This window comes from Perognathus longimembris, chromosome 10 (genome assembly GCF_023159225.1).
Source record: "Perognathus longimembris pacificus isolate PPM17 chromosome 10, ASM2315922v1, whole genome shotgun sequence".
Classification (NCBI taxonomy): domain Eukaryota; kingdom Metazoa; phylum Chordata; class Mammalia; order Rodentia; family Heteromyidae; genus Perognathus; species Perognathus longimembris.
Window position 1 is genome coordinate 47,580,975 of NC_063170.1, and position 18,465 is coordinate 47,599,439.

General features: G+C 45.1%; 1 protein-coding gene across 1 annotated transcript in view; it reads right to left on the reverse strand.

The window, feature by feature from the left end:
- Positions 1-18,465, reverse strand: part of Nek10 (NIMA related kinase 10) — a 171,625-nt gene that overhangs the window by 130,168 nt on the left and 22,992 nt on the right. Inside the window, exons 6-14 of the mRNA XM_048355989.1 lie at positions 16,387-16,471; positions 13,268-13,309; positions 11,679-11,757; positions 10,290-10,357; positions 7,657-7,736; positions 6,419-6,505; positions 5,008-5,232; positions 2,390-2,529; positions 1,177-1,238 (exon numbers count right to left, since the gene is read on the reverse strand). Coding sequence (XP_048211946.1) covers positions 1,177-1,238; positions 2,390-2,529; positions 5,008-5,232; positions 6,419-6,505; positions 7,657-7,736; positions 10,290-10,357; positions 11,679-11,757; positions 13,268-13,309; positions 16,387-16,471 — 868 coding nt within the window. The remainder of the gene's footprint in view (positions 1-1,176; positions 1,239-2,389; positions 2,530-5,007; positions 5,233-6,418; positions 6,506-7,656; positions 7,737-10,289; positions 10,358-11,678; positions 11,758-13,267; positions 13,310-16,386; positions 16,472-18,465) is intronic.

An 18,465-nucleotide genomic window follows, 5' to 3' on the forward strand; every position in this document is an offset into this window, starting at 1 on the left:
CCCTGCTAGTAAAGGAAATGCAAATAAAAACAACCCTGAGATACCACCTCACCCCAGTTAGAATGGCCTATACTCTGAACTCAGGAAACAACAAATGCTGGAGGGGCTGTGGGGAAAGAGGAACCCTTCTCCATTGTTGGTGGGAGTGCAAATTAGTACAACCACTTTGGAGAACAGTATGGAGGTTTCTCAAAATGCTCAATATAGACCTACCCTATGACCTAGCCATACCACTCCTAGGCATCTATCCTAAACAGCAAAACCCAAGATATCAAAAAGACATTTGTACTTCCATGTTTATCGCGGCACAATTCACAATAGCCAAAATATGGAAACAACCCAGATGCCCCTCCACAGACGAATGGATCCAAAAAATATGGTACTTATACACAATGGAATACTACATAGCGATTAGGAATGGTGAAATATTGTTATTCGCAGGGAAATGGTCAGAACTCGAACAAATAATGTTGAGTGAGACAAGCCTAGAACACAGAAAACAAAGGGGCATGATCTCCCTGATATATGACTGTTAACAAAGGGAGACGGAGAGACAGTAGAGACCAAGTCTGTGAACACTGTATATGTGCTCGATACATTGTATATTGCATATGGGTCTACCTGACCTAGACAAGGGATGGAAAAACAGGTTGTAAGATATCACAAGAAATGTACACACTGCCCTACTATGTAACTGCACCCTCTTTGCACAACACCTTGTAAAAAAATTTATGTTCAATTAATAATAAAAATATATATATATAAAAAATACTCTAAGCAAGGTACTGATGGCTCACACTTGTAATCTTAGGGACTCAGGAGGCTGAGATCTGAGGATGGTGGTTCAAAGCCAGCCTGGGCAGCAAAGTCACTGAAATTCTTATCTTTAATAAACCACTAAACAGCCAGAAGTGAGGTTGTGGCTCAAGCGGTAGAACATTAGCCTTGAGTACAAAAATAAATAAATAAATAAATAAATAAATAAATAAATAAATAAATAAATAAGCAAGCAAGCTAAGGGATAGAGCACAGACCCTGAGTCTAAGCATTAGCACCAAAGAATATAAATAAATGAACAAATAAATGAACAAACAAATAATAAAAGTATTTTAAAGGTGCCGGGTGGGGTCCCGCAGCCTGTGGGCTGGGCAGGATGTGGCCAGGTGGGTTTCTCACCTGAACCACCTGGTGGGCGTTGGTGTCATTCAGCACCAGTTCCGTGAGGGCCGCACAGCAGGCTGGAAGGAAACAACCAAAGGTACGGGTGTCACCATTTTGCGGGTGTCACCATTATGCGAGTCCCCTCCCTACCTGCTGCCCCAGGGGATATGACTACAAAGGCTTTCCTCAAGATCCCCCAGCTGCCATTCTGCACATCTCTGAAGGAGGGAAGCTGGCCCCCTCCCTAGGCACCAGCCCTCCTTCAATCCCCCCCAATCCAGGTGACCCCGCTTCTTCTTTCTGTCACCATCACCTCACCCACTCTTTGAGAGAGACTGAAAGCCAGAGCTCTGAGATTCTGATGGGTTTAGACTTTTGGGGTGCTTCAAACAGGGAGCCCTGAATGCCAACCATGTACTGAGACAGAGGCCCTGCCAGAGTGAGCAGAAACTGTGGGGAGAGGGGGCTGCTCCCAGTTCTCTGTTGTCACACATGTCTGAAAAATTATCTCCATTCTCCAGGAAATAGCCGGGATCAAAGAAAGCCTGCTTTCTCCTAACCCACCTCCCCAACTTTTCCCCTACCCCAACCCCCCTTTCTCCTTCCTCTGGCACCTTTCCCCTCCTCTGTTTACTCTGAACATCCCCCCTGACCTGCTGCGCCTCCGCTCCCTTCCTGCCACCCCCACCCCCACTTGGCCAGTAAGACTGCCTGCCGTCCCACTCACCCCCGGAAGGCAGGCATGGTAAACAGGGCTGGAACTGCGTGACTGCCCAGGGGAGCTCAGTCAAGGAAGGACTCCTGCATGGCTGCTCCTGCTTGTGGGATGAAAAGGCCCACACAGAGCAGCGTGGCTGTCTGTCCTCCCTCTTGGGGCTCCTCTGCTGGGAGGAGGGTGCTCTCTTGGGCCAGGCAAGACGGGTACATGCCCTGGAGAGTCTCCCTTTCCTAGAGCTTGAAGATGGCAGGACGCCTGCCTCTGGCCCCAGAACCAGCTGCGTGCTTTTAATCAAGGGTCACCTCATCTCTACCATCTGCGTGTACTTGCCCCCAAAACACCAAAACCCAAGACATGTTTGCTATCCATCCGGATTTAACTTCACTTTTGCCCACATATAAATGGTCTCTCATTCACACCGTCACGCTAGTTTCGTACCATGGCATACCTATGCAACCTATAAATTATGCAGGCACAAATCACAAAAACCGAATGATATCCCATACATACCTGCTTGAAGGGAGAAAGTATTTTCCTGGATTTCCCGAGGGCTCAAATCATCTGACAAATGAAGCTGCTGGATCCGGCCTGCAGCATTCGCACTAGACAGGCTTCCGATGGAGGAGCGGTCAGAAACGAAATTTCTATCCCTGGAAAAGAAAAGTTGATGCCTACACCTTTTGTTGAGTTTTCCTTCGCATCCACCCTTTCTGGGTCCTGTTGAAAACCTGCTTGACCTCCCCTAGGTCAGAAAGTTTTCTTCTCTGTTATTTTTGTTGTTTCACTTCCCAGCCTGACTAGTTTTGTACCTGGTGTGAAGTGGAGTGCCTTCCTTCTCCTTTCCCTTCCCTCCCTCCTTGCCCTTTTTCTTCCCTCCCCTCTTCTCCCCTTTCCTCTCTTCTTTTCTTTCCCCTCCCTCCCTTTCCCTTCCCCTCCCTCTTCTCCCCTTCTCTTTCCTTCTCCTTTCCTCCCTTCCCATCCCCTCTTCTTCTCCTTTCTCTTCCCCCCTCCCCACTTCCTTTTCTTTCTTTTCCCACCCCTCCCTCCCTTTCCCTTTCCTTTACTTCCCTTCCCTTCCATCCCCTGGCATTACAGAACTGACTTTGCACCATTGGTTGAAAGGGCTGTCACTCTGCATCTCATGACTACCTTTCCTTTGAACTCTGTATTTCACTGCCGTTAACTCACTTGAACACATCTCAGTCCACGTCATTTTAAGTGTTCTTTTCTTCACTGAAGCGGTAATCCTCCTTTAGTTGAGGAAAATTGTCTTCTAGTATATCTTTGGACTCTTTTGTCCCTTTTTATGTTGCTGTCTATCTCTGTGACCCCAATCTCCACGGAGACACCCAATCTTTTCGTGACCAGACCTTCCATCTTCTACCTCCCCTCATTCCCTCATCCTTCTCTTCTGCATCATCTGTGACTTTGCAATCTGTAGCTTTGTTCTCCATTGTGCTGCTCGGAGGTTTGGTAGCCCATGGGTCCAGCTCCATCAATTCCTTCCTCCGGCTGTCCTATTTTCACAGCTGGAATTTCATTTCCTAAACCTATGTTCTGCTTAAGAATCTCAAAAACTAACCTGTTTGTTTTATTGTTTACTTAAAGCAATCATTTTGCACAATCATTTTCTTGCTGGTCTTTATTCTGCTTCATTTTCTCAATTTACACAGTTTGTCTGAGACAGAGTCTCACTGGACTGAGTCCAGGCTGGACTCGAACTTGAAATCCTCCCTCCCCAGTCTTCCAGAATCAGGATTATAGGCTCACCACCACACCCCGCTCATTTATTTGTTTTGTATGGCAGCAGATCTATCTGGATGTAATGTACCCACATAGAAGGTGAGTGTCTCATTGACTTCTCTTGCAAGCCATCTGGTTCACACCTATCCTCCCTAAAGTGGACATGAGGAAGGTCGTGGGACTAGGGCAGGAGAGAGCTGCAGTTGAGGGTCTTATCTGTCAACAGTTTTCTTAGGAATCACACTGAAAGGATCTACCGAGTAACAACATGGCTTTGCCAATGAACACTAGCTCCCAACTGCTCACCAGCAACCTGGAGGCTCACAGCAATTACATTGCAGCACTCACCAAGACAAGTTCCATTTCAAACTACTTTGACAAATCAACTCTTGCTCCAGCCCACCATGCTCATGGCTTAAAATGACACTGAAATTCTATTTTTTTTCGAGCCCATGGCCACAGGCATGCCAGGCAAGCACCCCCAGCACTGAAATCTACTTCTAGAATGTCTGCTTTTGAGAAGCTCAATGAAAATTAGAGAAGTACAAACAGGCAAGCTCAGTAATATGTTAACCTTTTCTCTTATTCTAAATTATACCATAGACTTTACTTTCTCTTTAAAGATAGCTGATACTGCCCGGTACCTGGCTTGTGCTTGTAATCCCAGCTTCTCAGGAGGCTGAGACCTGAGAATTACTGTTCAAAGTCAGCCTGGGCAGAAAAATCTGTAAGAGACTATCTCCAATGAACCAGAAAAAACTTGGAAGTGGTATGGTACAAGTGGTGGAGTGCTAGCCATGAGTAAGAGTCTAAAGCCCTAAGTTCAAGCCACAGTATATACACAAAAAAATAGATGTGTACTTATTTATATAAATATAAGTATATTTCAAATATATTATATATTTATATATTGTTTCCATATTTGTATGTATTGTATTTTATTATATACAAATATTAACCAAATTAAACGAAATATAAACTATATTTATATATTTGCGTGTGTGTGTGTGTGTGTGTGTGTGTGTGTGTAGTTACCATATGTGTTTTCTGGGCTTCTTTTATTTTTGTAGCACAGAACCTGGCTCTGACTCAAGGAGAAGTGGCAGGCAGGACAGATGTCCTCGTTAGGTGTTCAGGAGAATTCCATTTGGCCTACCTCTGCACACCGCTGGGCGTCAGCACTCGGGCCTCCACGGTGGAGGCCGCCCCCGCACACACACCTGTCGGGATTCCCAAGGGCTGTGAAGGTGAGGCCCCGACACGGAGGGCAACATGCCTATGGCCAGAACATGAACCACCAAAGAAAGCCCCGAGCCAAAGGAAGCCAGGGAAACACAGACCTGAACCATCTTGGCCCCGGGTCCTCAGCCCCTGGCCGCCCTTACCCTCGCAGAATGTGAAGCAGCTGCTTGATGCCTCCCCAGATGCGGATCTCCACGCTGGTCTCGGGGTCCTCGCAGACCTGGACCAGAATCCACACGACGCTCCAGAGCAGCTTCAGGTGGTCGGAGTGCAGCAGGCTGAGGAGGACCGGGATACCCTCATAGAGCTTCACCTGTTCCTTCACCTGGGGCTCGGCACACAGGAGGCGCAGCAACTCGGCAGTGAGTCTGGGGGGGGGTGGGGGGAGAAGGGGGAGGTCATGACCTGATGGCATTACATGTCATCGTGAGCTGTCACTGTGCAGAGGACACAACTCACATATTCAGTGCCCTCGCCACGGTGTGCAGCAGGACTGTCAGCTCTGCTAAGCCCCCAGAAATACTGCATGAGGATTATTCTTGAGTACAGAAAAATGAGGAGTGGGCCTGCCAGTTGTAGCTTGGGGCCTAGCAGATCAGCTAACAAACTCTACTGACTAGCCTGGGAGCCAGTGGCTCATCCCCGGCATCCTACCTGCTAAGGAGGCTGGGATCTGAGGATCCTGGCTGGAAGCCAGCCTGGGCAGGAAAGCCTGTGTGACTCTTATCTCCAATTAACCAGCAAAAAGCCACAAGTATAGTTATGATTCAAGTGGCAGTGTGCCAGCCTGGGGCAAAACAGATGAAGGCCAGTGCCTAGGCCTGAGCTCAAGCCTCAGTATTGGAACACACACACACACACACACACACACACACACACAAACACACACACACACCGCTACTGGCAGCTGAAGCAGGAAATTCTGAGATTCTTATCTCCAATAAACCAGCCAAAAGCCAGAAGTGCCAGCCTTAGCAACAAAGCCAGAGTGTGTGGCCCTGAGTTTAAGCCCCAGCACCGACACACACACACACACACACACACACACACACACACACACACACACACCACACAAAACAACCAGCATGTAGAGCCATGGCTCAAGCATGTAATTCTAGCTACTCAGGAGGCTGAGATCTGAGGATATTGGTTGCAAGCCGGCCTGGGCAAGGAAATCCATGAGATGCATCACCAATTAACCACCAAAAAGCCTGAAGTGGCGCTGTGGCTCGAGTAGTAGAAGGCTAGCCTTGAGCAGTAAAAAGCTCAGGGACAGCATACAGGCCCTGAGATCAGGCCCAAACCAGCAGAAAACAAAAATAAAAACAAAAAGGAAGTAAACAGAAGTATTAATGATGGAATCTGAAGCCTAGGAGCCACACAGGCCTGAAGATAAATAAATGCACCTCTCTGTGCCAGCGTCGTCAAGCTGAACAGGAAATACCTGCCAGGCTAACTCTTGATTGCCAGCTCACCGTGCAAATAAAATGGCATGGTAAATATAAGCAGTCGTCTCAAATGTCAAACATGTTTTTCAAGTATTAGCAACCCTACCTTTTGGAAAGCAAGTCGTACTCGTGTAAAATCATCAACAGATTTTCTACAATGTTGAGTTCACTTATCTTCTCCCTACATTCTGGACTGTAAAAATTTAAATGTTAGTATTTACTAAGAGCATATTTTGCTGCATACACTGATTTAGTATACGAGCTCTCATACTATGTTAGAACAGGATTCATATGCTACTGACAAACACATACGTACATACATACACACAAGCCATAATCTATTGCCTGGCATCAAAGTATTTAAAGTTATTTTATTTAAAATAGCGACGTCTGGGGCTGGGGATATGGCCTAGTGGCAAGAGCGCTTGCTTCGTATACATGAGGCCCTGGGTTTGATTCCCCAGCACCACATATACAGAAAACGGCCAGAAGTGGCGCTGTGGCTCAAGCGGCAGAGTGCTAGCCTTGAGCAAAAAGAAGCCAGGGACAGTGCTCAGGCCCTGAGTCCAAGGCCCAGGACTGGCCAAAAAATAAATAAATAAATAAAAATAAAATAAAATAGTGACGTCTATAGAAAGATATGTTTTCTTTTAAAAAAAAGTTTAACAGTGTTTGAAAAAAATGTTCTGTATGTTAAAACTTATACACAGGTAAGAATAAAAAAAGAGAGGGAGATTCAAATGGCAAAGATCTACTACAGTAATTTTGAAAGTAGAAGCAACTAAGGGTTGGGTAAAAAGACTTGGTTAACTTCAGGTCAGAAAGAAAAGGATACAAGGCACTTGTGGCCCGTGCCTATCATCCTAGCTACTCAAGAGGCTGAGATCTGAATATCACAGTTCAAAACCAGCCCAAGCAAACCAACCAATTAACCAGCAAAAGGTGTGAAGTTGAGGTGTAGCTCAAGTGACAAAGCACTAGCATTGAATAAAAAAGTCAATGAGGAAGGGAGGGAGAGAGGGAGGGAGGGAGGGGGGGAGAAAAGGAGAAAGGGAGAAAGGAAGGAAGGGAGGGAGGAAGGAAAGGAGGGAGGGGGGAAGGAAGGAAGGAAAGAAGGAAGGAAGGGAGGGAGGGAGGGAGGGAGGGAGGGAGGGAGGAAGAAATAAGAAATTCTAAATGGTGGTTTGTTTTTCCAAATTAAAATTTGAAATGATGCTTTGTACCCAGCATTCTCTTCAACAACATGTAAATATTTGTGCTTTTTTGAAAACAAGTCTCAACTACCAGGTAGATGATCTATCAAGGGATCTGATCTGTCTCTCTCGCACAGTAAGATGCACCTACCTTTCTGCTAAGCTGGCCAGGGCCAAAAGAGCACCCAGTAGGACGCTAGTGTCTCGGGCACCAAGCAAATTTACTAATGTCTGAAAAATAAAAAACAAAACAGTTTAACGAGATAAGTATAATATGCTTCTTGAATAGTATAGTGCTTCCTTATAAAAACATAGAGGCTTAGCCACTTTTTGTTCTGGGGGTGGGGGGTCTTTGTTTATTTGTTCAGTTTTAGTAAATGTATTTGCATATACAATTAGGCATAAACTATATCCACAACTCTCTAAGTAAAACCATAATTTAGTAAGTTGATTCTACTTAGTAAAAAATTATGTCATTCAGGCTCTTTTCATTTTTTATATTGTTATAGTTAATATAGAGGCTTACCCTCAAATTGGAAAAGGTTTGTTAAACACTGAGAAATGTCAAGTTCTTGCTGGGTGGCAGTGGCTCATCACTGGAATCCTAGCTACTCAGGAGGCTGAGACCTGAGGACCGTGTTCAATGCCAACCCAGGCAGAAAAGTCTGTGTACTCTTATCTCCAATTAACCAGCAAAAGATAGAAGATGTGTGGCTCAAGTGGTAGAACACTAACCTTGAGGAAAATGGCTAAGGGACAGCACCCAGGACCTGAGTTCCAGCCCAAGTATTGGCACACACACACACAAAATCTTTCCAGAAGCCCAGTGCCCATTTCCTCTTTGGAACTCCTGACAAAGGGCTTTGAAGCTGTTCCCTGCCCAGAACAGGAGACTGCAAAGCCTGGGCGGACAGGAGTGGGCCCTGCAGCTCCCCCCTCCACATTCCTGCGCCAGCACTGTGCTCAGCACTTCTAACCACCATTACCCCAGCCTGGGCAAATGGGAGGTTAGCATTCCAACAGCACCTAGCCATTGAAGGCTCACTCTGAGCTGGGATTGTGTGAGGCTCATTCCAAATGACAGAGCTAAGCAAGGTGCCTCACATTGCGGGTGCTCCAAGTGCTCTGGGATTGCTGTTGGGCCGTCCTAAGCATTATCCTAAAGAATGCAGCTCAAAATCTGGACATTGTTAGCTGCCTTCCCTGAATTCTCATGAATGGAAGCTCTCTTCTCCACACTTTCAGAGGATGCTACCAAACATGTTCAAGGTCAGAGCTGCAGCCTGCATGACAATTGCTAGAATGATTTTTTTATTTCCAGCAAGTGGGTTTTGTGGGGGGTTTTGGAGGGGGTCGGGGCAGGCCAGTACTGAGATTTGAACTCAAGGCCTTGAGCTTGCCTAGGTGACACTCTACCATTTAAGCCATACCTCTAGCCCTGCTTTCTGCTGATTCTTTGGAGGATGAAGTCTAGAGGACTGTTCTGTTGGGGCTGGCCTCAAAACGTGATCCCTCCAGATCTTAGCCTCTTGATTATCTAGGATTACTAGAGTGAGCCACTAGTTCCCAGGTACTGCTGCTTGATTGCCTGCCTACCCTCCTCCTCCTCCTTCTCCTCCTCCTCCTCCTCCTCCTCCTCCTCCTCCTCCTCCTCCTCCTCCTCCTCCTCCTCCTCCTCCTCCTCCTCCTCCTCCTCTTCCTCCTCCTCCTCCTCCTTCTCCTCCTCATTTTCTTGTAATGAAGCTATCATTATTTCTCTGGCCACTTTCTGATTTTATTCTCTTACCTCTCTCCCTCTCGCTCATGTCTCTCTCTGTCCTCTAACAAGGTTTCTCAATGTTCAATCTCTAACATAAGTATTTTCACAACTTTGCCATGTCTACTTAATACTTCAGTGCTATTTGTCATATCCTAAGCAGTATCAATGAAATAGATGGCAGTTTCACTAAAGGGTTGGCACATGTAGTCACCTACAACCATCCATCCACTAGACCAGAGGCAGCCTGTACCAACACATCAGAGGCTGGGAGGCAGTTCAGACAGGAAACCTCGACCAACCTGTTACTGCAGCTGGCTCTGGGCAAGGACCACCTCAACAAATTTTGTCATAAATATAAATTTAGTCTGTTTTGACTAAACTTGAACTCATCCACCCTAACATGTATAGATACATATGTATGAATTGCACAGGATATGTAAGGGTGTGTGTGTGTGTGTGTGTGTGTGTGTGTGTGTGTGTGTGGTGCTGGAGATATAACCCAGGGCCTCATGCATGCTAAACAAGCTCTCTACCACTGGGCCACATCCTCCAACTCCTTAAAATGTGTGTTTGAGCCATGATCTTATAATCCTGTACCTTGTTATCCAAAGACCACTTCACATGACACTGTCTATATTCAACCACATCTGACCTACAGACAATGGCAACATCATATGTCTCAGGTAATGCAATCTTTCATGACCTAAGGGTTTGTTTCTAGGTACACAGTATACATTTTGCTTGCCAGTTTCCATTTCCTTATTTAAAATTGCACACCAAGGGTCAGTTTACAGTTCTTAAGTAACATTTACATTAAGCAACCAACTTAGTTTATATTAAATGGCATAGACTACAGAGAAAAGGAAGTGAGAGGATCTTTGTGTCCTGTGTCTGTATGTACGTCAGGGGCTGATGAAGAAGCAGGGTTTAGGCCAAGTGCCACCATTGGGCTGGCTTGGCAAGTCTGCCAATCACAAGGACAAGGACATTGGCACGCAGATGGGCAGAGGCTGGGCGCCATTCACCTTGTGCGCGCCGCTCGTGGTGACCCATTCCCGCTGGTCTCTGATGGCAGCAAGTTTTTGGAAGATGTCTATAAAGAAAGGATGTAAGTGAAAATGAGATCCAGAGTTGAAAAGATACAGCTGTTATGAATCCAGAGCTCCCCACAATCACCTGACACATCCAATACAAAATGAATCTGTTTGTATCATGAGATTAAACATGTGCTAGCAAAGGGAAGCTTCTGCTACTTCAAAGTTCCACAACAAGTTCAGAGCAAGGCTTGCTCTTTAGAGATCCAGCTCCTTCTGAAAAAAAATCTCAGCAAGTGTCCAAAACCTCTTGCTAAATAGCTCAGGAAAAAAGGGAGTTAGGAGCGTGGAGAAGCTGGCAGGCATCCTCAGCTGAGGGAACAAGGGTTCTGAAAGAAACTTCCTGGAGCCCAGGGTCTGCCACCTGAAGGTGCGGCCTGGCAAACAAGCATGGTAACCAGAGGCCGGAAGTCCACACCTGCAAGGGAGGGAACCAGGGAGGGGGAGAACTAAGTGGGAGGTGAGGAATTTTTCATATACATAGACCCAGGCCCTCATTTCACTGTATTTCACATCTTTTTCTTTTCTTTTCTTTCTTTTGTCCTGGTACTGGAGCTTGAACTCAGAACCTAAGTGCTGTCCTTAAGCTCAAGGCTGGCTCTCTACCACTTGAGCCATAGCTCCACTTGTGGCTTAGGGGTGGTTAATTGGAGCTAAGAATTTCACAGATTTCCCTTCCCAGGCTGGCTTCGAACCAAGATCCTTGTGTCTCGGAATCTTGAATCGTTAGGATCACCGGTGTGATGCACCAGTACCTGGCATTACCTCTCTGACATTTTAACAGAAATCAGAGCCTCTTTAGAGGAATGGAAAAAAGTTTGTTGTTTTTTTAAAATTTTTTTTGTCTTGTTGGTTTATCTGCCTTCAATAGGGCAAAGGGTGAAGAAATATAGCAGTAGTATTCACTAGACACTACTTAGAAAAAAGACCGTGGGGGTGGGAACGAGAGGGAAAAGCTAGGAGAGAGGGAAGGAAGGGAGGCATTGTTCAAAAAGTAATGTACTCATTGCCTGACTTACGGAACAGTAATCCCCCCTGCACATCATCTTTATAATAACAATAATAGATAAATGGTGCCAGATAGGTAGATAGAGGAGCCTCCTTACATAAAACAAATTGTGCTTCCCACAATAAGACTTTTTAATCTGAAAGTCTCTGTGTTGGAGATATTTTGCCACTGAATGTCATGATCTGCAGACTGTCATACCCTAACAGTGAGTTGGAGACATTCCTACATATTGAAGGTATTGAAGGTAAGCACCATGCTGCCTATTCTAGCAAGCCCAGGAAGCTAGCTGTGTCCCTGCCCGCAAGCCTTACACGTCATGTTGACCAGCTTGTCCACGCTGTGCTGCTCCTCCCCATAGCCGAGGTACTCATGAGCCACCATCTCCATGTACTGCAAGAACAAAGAAGCCAGCAAGCCAGTCAAGAGCACGAGGCAGCATGCAGTTCCTAAAATGGGCTCTGGGTGGCACAACAGTCACCAAATCCTACTCTGAGCTTCTGCTCCTGATTCTTCTATTGGCAAAGGGAGTTAGGCTGCTGCTGGCTTTCTTATATGTCCTGAAGCTGAGAGCAGAGCCAACTAAAGATTGGGTGCGTCTAAAAGCCCCCAGAAAACATAGCTGAGTAAGTTTATGGTGTCAACTAGTACCCAAATACGAGATGGGGGAAGGGAGAATAAGGGATGTGTGTGCATGTTACATACTACATATAAGTTAAATTCTTTGATGTATCTTTTAGTAGACTTTTTATAACAACTGCATGTATTTTATTAACCTTTTATTTTATAATATCCAAAATGACATCTAACCAGCATGAAGTCTGATATTACTAATAAGAACAAAATAACATGGTAGGACACACCTATATCCTAGCTAATCAGAAGAGAGAGATCAAGAAGGTCACAGTTCAAGTTCAGCCCAGGCAAAAACTTAAGTCCCCATCTAAACCAATGCGCCCTGTATGGAGATGCGCACCTGTGATACCAGCTACAAGATAGACTTTAGGTAGGAGGATCGAAGTTCAGGAACATAGGTTTATTATCAACATCATTCCTAGGAAGCGAGAGTGGTACACATCTGGAATTCCAACACTTGGGAGGAGGAAGCAAGAGGATTCTGGGTTTAAGGCCCAACTGGGCTACACAGCAAGACTTTGTTTCAAAATATTGTTTTATTTATTTTTTTAATGACTGAAAATGGAGCTCCGTAGTAGAGCACTTGTCTAGCACACATGATACCCATAATCCTCAGTATGGCAAAAGTATTTTTTAATACAAGACTGTTTTTCTGTATACACTATAGGAGACCTGGCCACTGCAAGCCATAACATGCCCCAGAAATTTGTTCTTATGTACGAATAAACTCAAGCCTTAGATTTGCTCAGCATCTACAATCTTTGCCTGCTTCCTTTCCCTCAAACACAATTCAGGATACTATAAAACATAAGATTAAGAAACTATGTGCAGTAGGTTATAAAACATACTCCTCAAAGGAGAAAAAATAATGAAATCCAACTCATTCCTTACTTCACCTATGTATTAATATCTTAATGAGCACACTATTTTATTTAAAGAAATTAAACATTCATTTCCCGACATATTTTCTGTGCAACACTGACAGCTTGGCTTGCCAGCCTAATTCTTATCATCACTTACCAAAAACATATGACCTTTTAAAAGCATTTTTTTTGTTGTTTCAACAGGTTGACAAAAATGAACCCCGCTATCTAGAATTAAACATTGTTATCCCTGTCTGCCTCAAGCTCACGGGTATCAACTCCTCCCTTTCCTGGGCAAGAAGCTCCACTTAGCACACTACAACTGCTTCCTGTCACACATGCACTTAATCCTTTCCCAGAGCATAGCACAGAATGAAGAGGTAAGATGCATGAAAGACCCTTACCTGTGCTAGGTTCTCAATGCCACCCAACTTGTAGAGTATTTCCTAAGAAGAGAAAAATAATAGGAGATGTGTGAAGGATGGGGGCCCTGTGGAAGTATATTTTACATGCAGCCTTTTTACTGAGTGATTCAGCTTGTGATGGTTTCTAGAAGATTCTCACTCTACTGTGAATATGAGAAATTCAGCATGTATCATGCCTGTCACATTCAAAATAACCAAGCCAGGTGTGGGTGGTTCATGCCTATAATCCTAGCTACTTAGGACGCTGAGATCTGAGAATCATGGTTTGAAGCCAGTCTGGTCAGGAAAGTGTAAAACTCTTATCTCCAATTAACCACCCCCAAACTGGAGGTGGCTCAAAGTGTTCAGTGCGAGCCTTGAGCAAAAAATGCTCAGTCACAGCACCTGGGCCCTGAGTTCAAGCCCTACAACTGACAAAAACAAATAAGCAGTTACTGGAATATGAAGATTGGGATGACAGGAAAACAATAGACCTGTGCTCAGAACACAATCTGTTCCTTATGTTCGGTAGTTCCTCCTCAGTCGTCCTAAAAGGTGACACTAAGAAGATTACAGACCTAGCTTCATTCAACTCGTTCATGTCTCCATGAGGCATTTAAGAAAGGAAGCCAGGGGCTGGGGATATGGCCTAGTGGCAAGAGTGCTTGTCTCATATACATGAGGCCCTGGGTTCAATTCCCTAGCACCACATATACAGAAAATGGCCAGAAGTGGCGCTGTGGCTCAAATGGCAGAGTGCTAGCCTTGAGCAAAATGAAGCCAGGGACAGTGCTCAGGCCCTGAGTCCAAGCCCCAGGACTGGCCAAAAAAAAAAAAAGCAAAAAAAAAAGATTAAAGGGCTGCCTGGACTATCATAGATGCTTCATATGTAATAATCAACTAGAACAGACTCTTTGGTTCCTGTTCTAGGATTTTTTTTCCCCATGATTGAGCCTAGTGTAATTAGGCCAACCAGTACAGCCTGGCTCAGGAGCCTATTAGAAATAGGGTCCCCCACCACCACCCCGGACCTGCCCCTGCCACATTCTCCTCCAACAAGCCCCTGCTTATTTGCATAAGTTATATGAGAAGTCAAAGGTGTCAAACAACAAAAACACTAAAGAATACAAGAGTTCCCACAAGGCTTCCAGCTTCTCTGTAACATGGATACTAATCTAAAAAAAACAGGGACAGGAAGGGTCTGCACATGAGCAGTGGAAATGGGGTGCCACACCAACTCCCCAAGCGAGGCAGGAACGGCGGCCCTGGCAAAGGCTTCCTGAGACCCAGCAGCAGGAGCTGTCAGCCGCAGGGTGGCTTTTATGACCTTAGCCAACGCTTCTTGGCAACCCAGGATGTTACACAAGGGCCACGGGCATCACATGCGTGGAAAGGCTGCCAGCAGCCAGCCGGGAGAGGATCCCCTTCTATGGAAAGGCTGGCGACCTGGGCCTGCGTTGAATATATATTTGGCAACCAAATCTCATCCACAAACTGCATGCCTTGCATTAGAGAACAGTGGAATCACCCCTCTTCCAGCCCACCAATGACTCAATAAAGGCAATGCTAGAGAAGGAAAGCGAGGGGGATTCGGCTGCTACCCATTTCCTTAATGAGTACACAGAATCTCTAAGGTGAAGACTGAGCTAACTTCTCCAAGCCAGAAAGCTGGATCTTCCTCCTTAAATACTTCTCTTGGTTGTTATGTCTACCTTGTTTTCATCTGAACTAAGGCATACATGTCAGGGAGCAAAAGAGGGTGCTGGGGCTCAGAAAGTGGGAAAGAGGAGCTCACACTAGGACTGGTACAGACAGAAGGGAACCAACAGCCAGCCCCTGTGTGAGCAGCCCACATGCAGCTATAGACGGCAGCCCAGAACTGCACGGAACACAGGCTGGATGGCAGGCCCTGCCTGCCCTACAGGAAAAAAGGATGTTATCCAGTGACATACTAGCTGTAGCACAAGGCTCATTTAGAATACAGTCTGAGTCAGGGGCAAGTTCTCCAAAAGAAAGAGGTCCAATTACCATGAGGCCCAGAAGATTAAAATCATAGCAAGTCAAATGCAGTGTGTGTATGCGTGTGCATGTGTGTGTGTGTGCGTGTGCACACACGTGCATGTGTGCCAATACTGGGGCTTGAACTCAGGGACTTGGCTCTCTGGCCTTTTCTGTTTACTTGGTGGTTAACTGCAGTTTCATGGACTTGCCTACCTAGGCTGGCTTTGAACAGCAGTCCTCAGACCTCAGCCTCCTGAGTAGCTAGGATGACAAGCATAATTATGCCACCAGCACCTGGCTCAAAATACATTTGCTTTAAGTGTAGAATTTGAGAAAGATGATTATGTAAGGTAATGAAAGGAAACATACTCTGACTTAAATAAAAATAAAGTTCAATCGAGTCTAAAATGTCTGCATTTTATGAGTTTCCCAGTGACTTATAAATATAAGCCATAAAAGGAAATATGTCCTAAAAAAAAAAAAAAAACCAACCTGTGAGAAGTAAAGGTAGCAATGCAATCATGAGCAGAAGTTCAGTCCTCTCAAACCTTGTGGCTGATGTGGCAGAAATGCACAAAGGTTGACTGGAGTCCCTTCTAAATCTTTTTGTTGTTGTTGTTGGGTTTTTTTCTTTTTAAACTGTATTTTTTTTCTTTATTGTTTTGGTACTGGGGATCGAACCCAGGACATTACACTTGCTTGGCAAATGCTTTGCCACTGAGCTACATCCCCCTTCTAAATCTTTTTAAGTAGCACGTGAGATAGGGCCCACATTGGGAAGTGACCGAATTGTGAGAGAAAGATAAAAAGGTAACAGCGCCTATTTAAAAAAAGCCCACGAGATTTTTTTTTTGTTTTTTCCCAGTCTTGGGGCTTGGACTCAGGGCCTGAGCACTGTCCCTGGCTTCTTTTTGCTCAAGGCTAGCACTCTGCCACTTGAGCACAGCGCCACTTCTGTCCATTTTCTATATATGTGGTGATGGGGAATTGAACCCAGGTCTTCATGTATAGCAGGCAAGCACTCCTGCCACTAGGCCATATTCCCAGCCCCCACGAGATTTTTAAATTTCTCTTCATAACAAGCAAAATAAAGAGGTTTTTTTTATTTTTTAACCTACCTGGTAACATGGGTCCCTCATCAGTAGCCTCAGACAAATTAACACTCTCAGAAAATGGATGGATGGGGCTCGATTAACCCACTCTCTGAAAGAAGACAAAGAGAAAGCGTTGACATTTAAAGTCTCAGTATGAACACTACACAGTTGTAAAGGAAAATAAAGAATATACTCTGCTTATTTTAGTTGAATCGGCCATGGGGACTGTTATTTGGTCCTTGAACCCTTGACTCCTTTAATGCAATAAACCATCTGTATCACCATGAAACAGAGCCCCCCTCCCCCCTTCCACTGGCTTATTGGGTTCATAGTAACCAAAATGACTCAATAATATTTCCTGGTGCCCAACTTAATAAGACTGTATCCCTAACAACTTCAGTGTGCATTTGGAAAGCTAACATGCATTAAAACAAAATGTTTCATTTTATTTTTAAATGGCACATACTAAAGGTGGTTGTGTGCCTGGGCATGGAGTAGAACAATTCATGGAGCCTCAGCATAAGACTGGATGCCACACCATCTTCTTCCTCTTCCCCATGGCCTTTTATGTAATAACCACTGAGAATCCAGCTTCGAAAAGATAACCAGCCAGGGGCTGGTGGCTCATACCTGCAATCCTATCTACTCAAGAGGCTGAGATCTGAGGATCATGGTTCAAAGCCATCCGAGGAAGTAAAGTCCATGAGAGTCTTATCTCCAATGAACCACCAAAAATCCAGAAGTAGAGATGTGGCTCCAAGTGGTAGAGTAGCCTTGACTGAAAAAGCTAAGGGGCAGAGCCCAGATTCTAAACTCAAATCCCAGTACCAGAAAAAGAAAAGATCCACCATTGTTTTTGGAATGGATCTGTCTGTCTAATGTGCTGTGTGACATTGCAGTCATGAGTGATTTACGTGTTTTGTGAGGTTTAGAAGAAACACAGCAGCAGTGCTACTGTGTTCTCTTCCCTGGGGCTCGTCTAGGCTCTTCCGCTCCTCCTAGTTCACTGTGAGGAATTTCTTTCACTGTTCACTGTATTGTGTCCAGTTGAGGCTGGTAGTAAATGTATTCAAAATCTTAAATACAGTGATGCACTCTGTAATCCCAGCTATTCAGGAAGTTGAGGTAGGAGGATTATAAATTTGAGGCAGCACATCAAGGGTTCATCTCACACATACGTAAACTGGCCTTTGGTGGCTCGTGCCTGTAATCCTACTCAGGAAGCTGGGATTTGAGACCTAAAGTTCAGAACCAGACCCAGCAGGCAAATCCAGGAGACTCTTATCTCCAATTAGCCAGCAATAAAGTTAGAAGTGGAGGCATGGCTCAAGTGGAAGAGGGAAGTCATGAATGAAAAAGCTGAGGTTCTGAGTTCAAGCCCCAGTACAGGCAATCAATAAATCAATAAAGCTTGTCTCTCACTTTACATGTTAGTGGAACAGGATAGACAGATAAGCAAATGGGGAACTTATATTGTTTTCAACAAATATCAAAAAGAGCCAGACTCAGAGAAGTTAAAACCAGGAGGTCAACTGAAAAAGAGCAGGTAAATTCCCCTTTCTTTTAAATGTTAAGTTATAGGACTGAGGAGGTTATTAAAATCTTCCCTGACTTTTGAGGGGCTGGGGATATAGCCTAGTGGCAAGAGTGCCTGCCTCGGATACACGAGGCCCTAGGTTCGATTCCCCAGCACCACATATACAGAAAACGGCCAGAAGCGGCGCTGTGGCTCAAGTGGCAGAGTGCTAGCCTTGAGCGGGAAGAAGCCAGGGACAGTGCTCAGGCCCGGAGTCCAAGGCCCAGGACTGGCCAAAAAAAAAAATTCTTCCCTGACTTTTGAAACGGATGCCACATTTTGAAATGTTCTTTTGAAATACATGAGATAGCATCTCAATGAGCTTTATTCTTTGAAATGGTGACACCTAGAGACTCTTCCTGAAAGGGAGGAGACAGAAAGAATGAAAGGACATATCTGGCAAAACGAAGTCCTGAAAGTCATTTGTGTTGGGGTGGGCCTCACCCATCTTACCCACTCAAACCATTGTTTAAGGCTTTGGAGTTGCTAGATGGTTTGATCAAGTGCATTCAGCTCAAAATACAGAA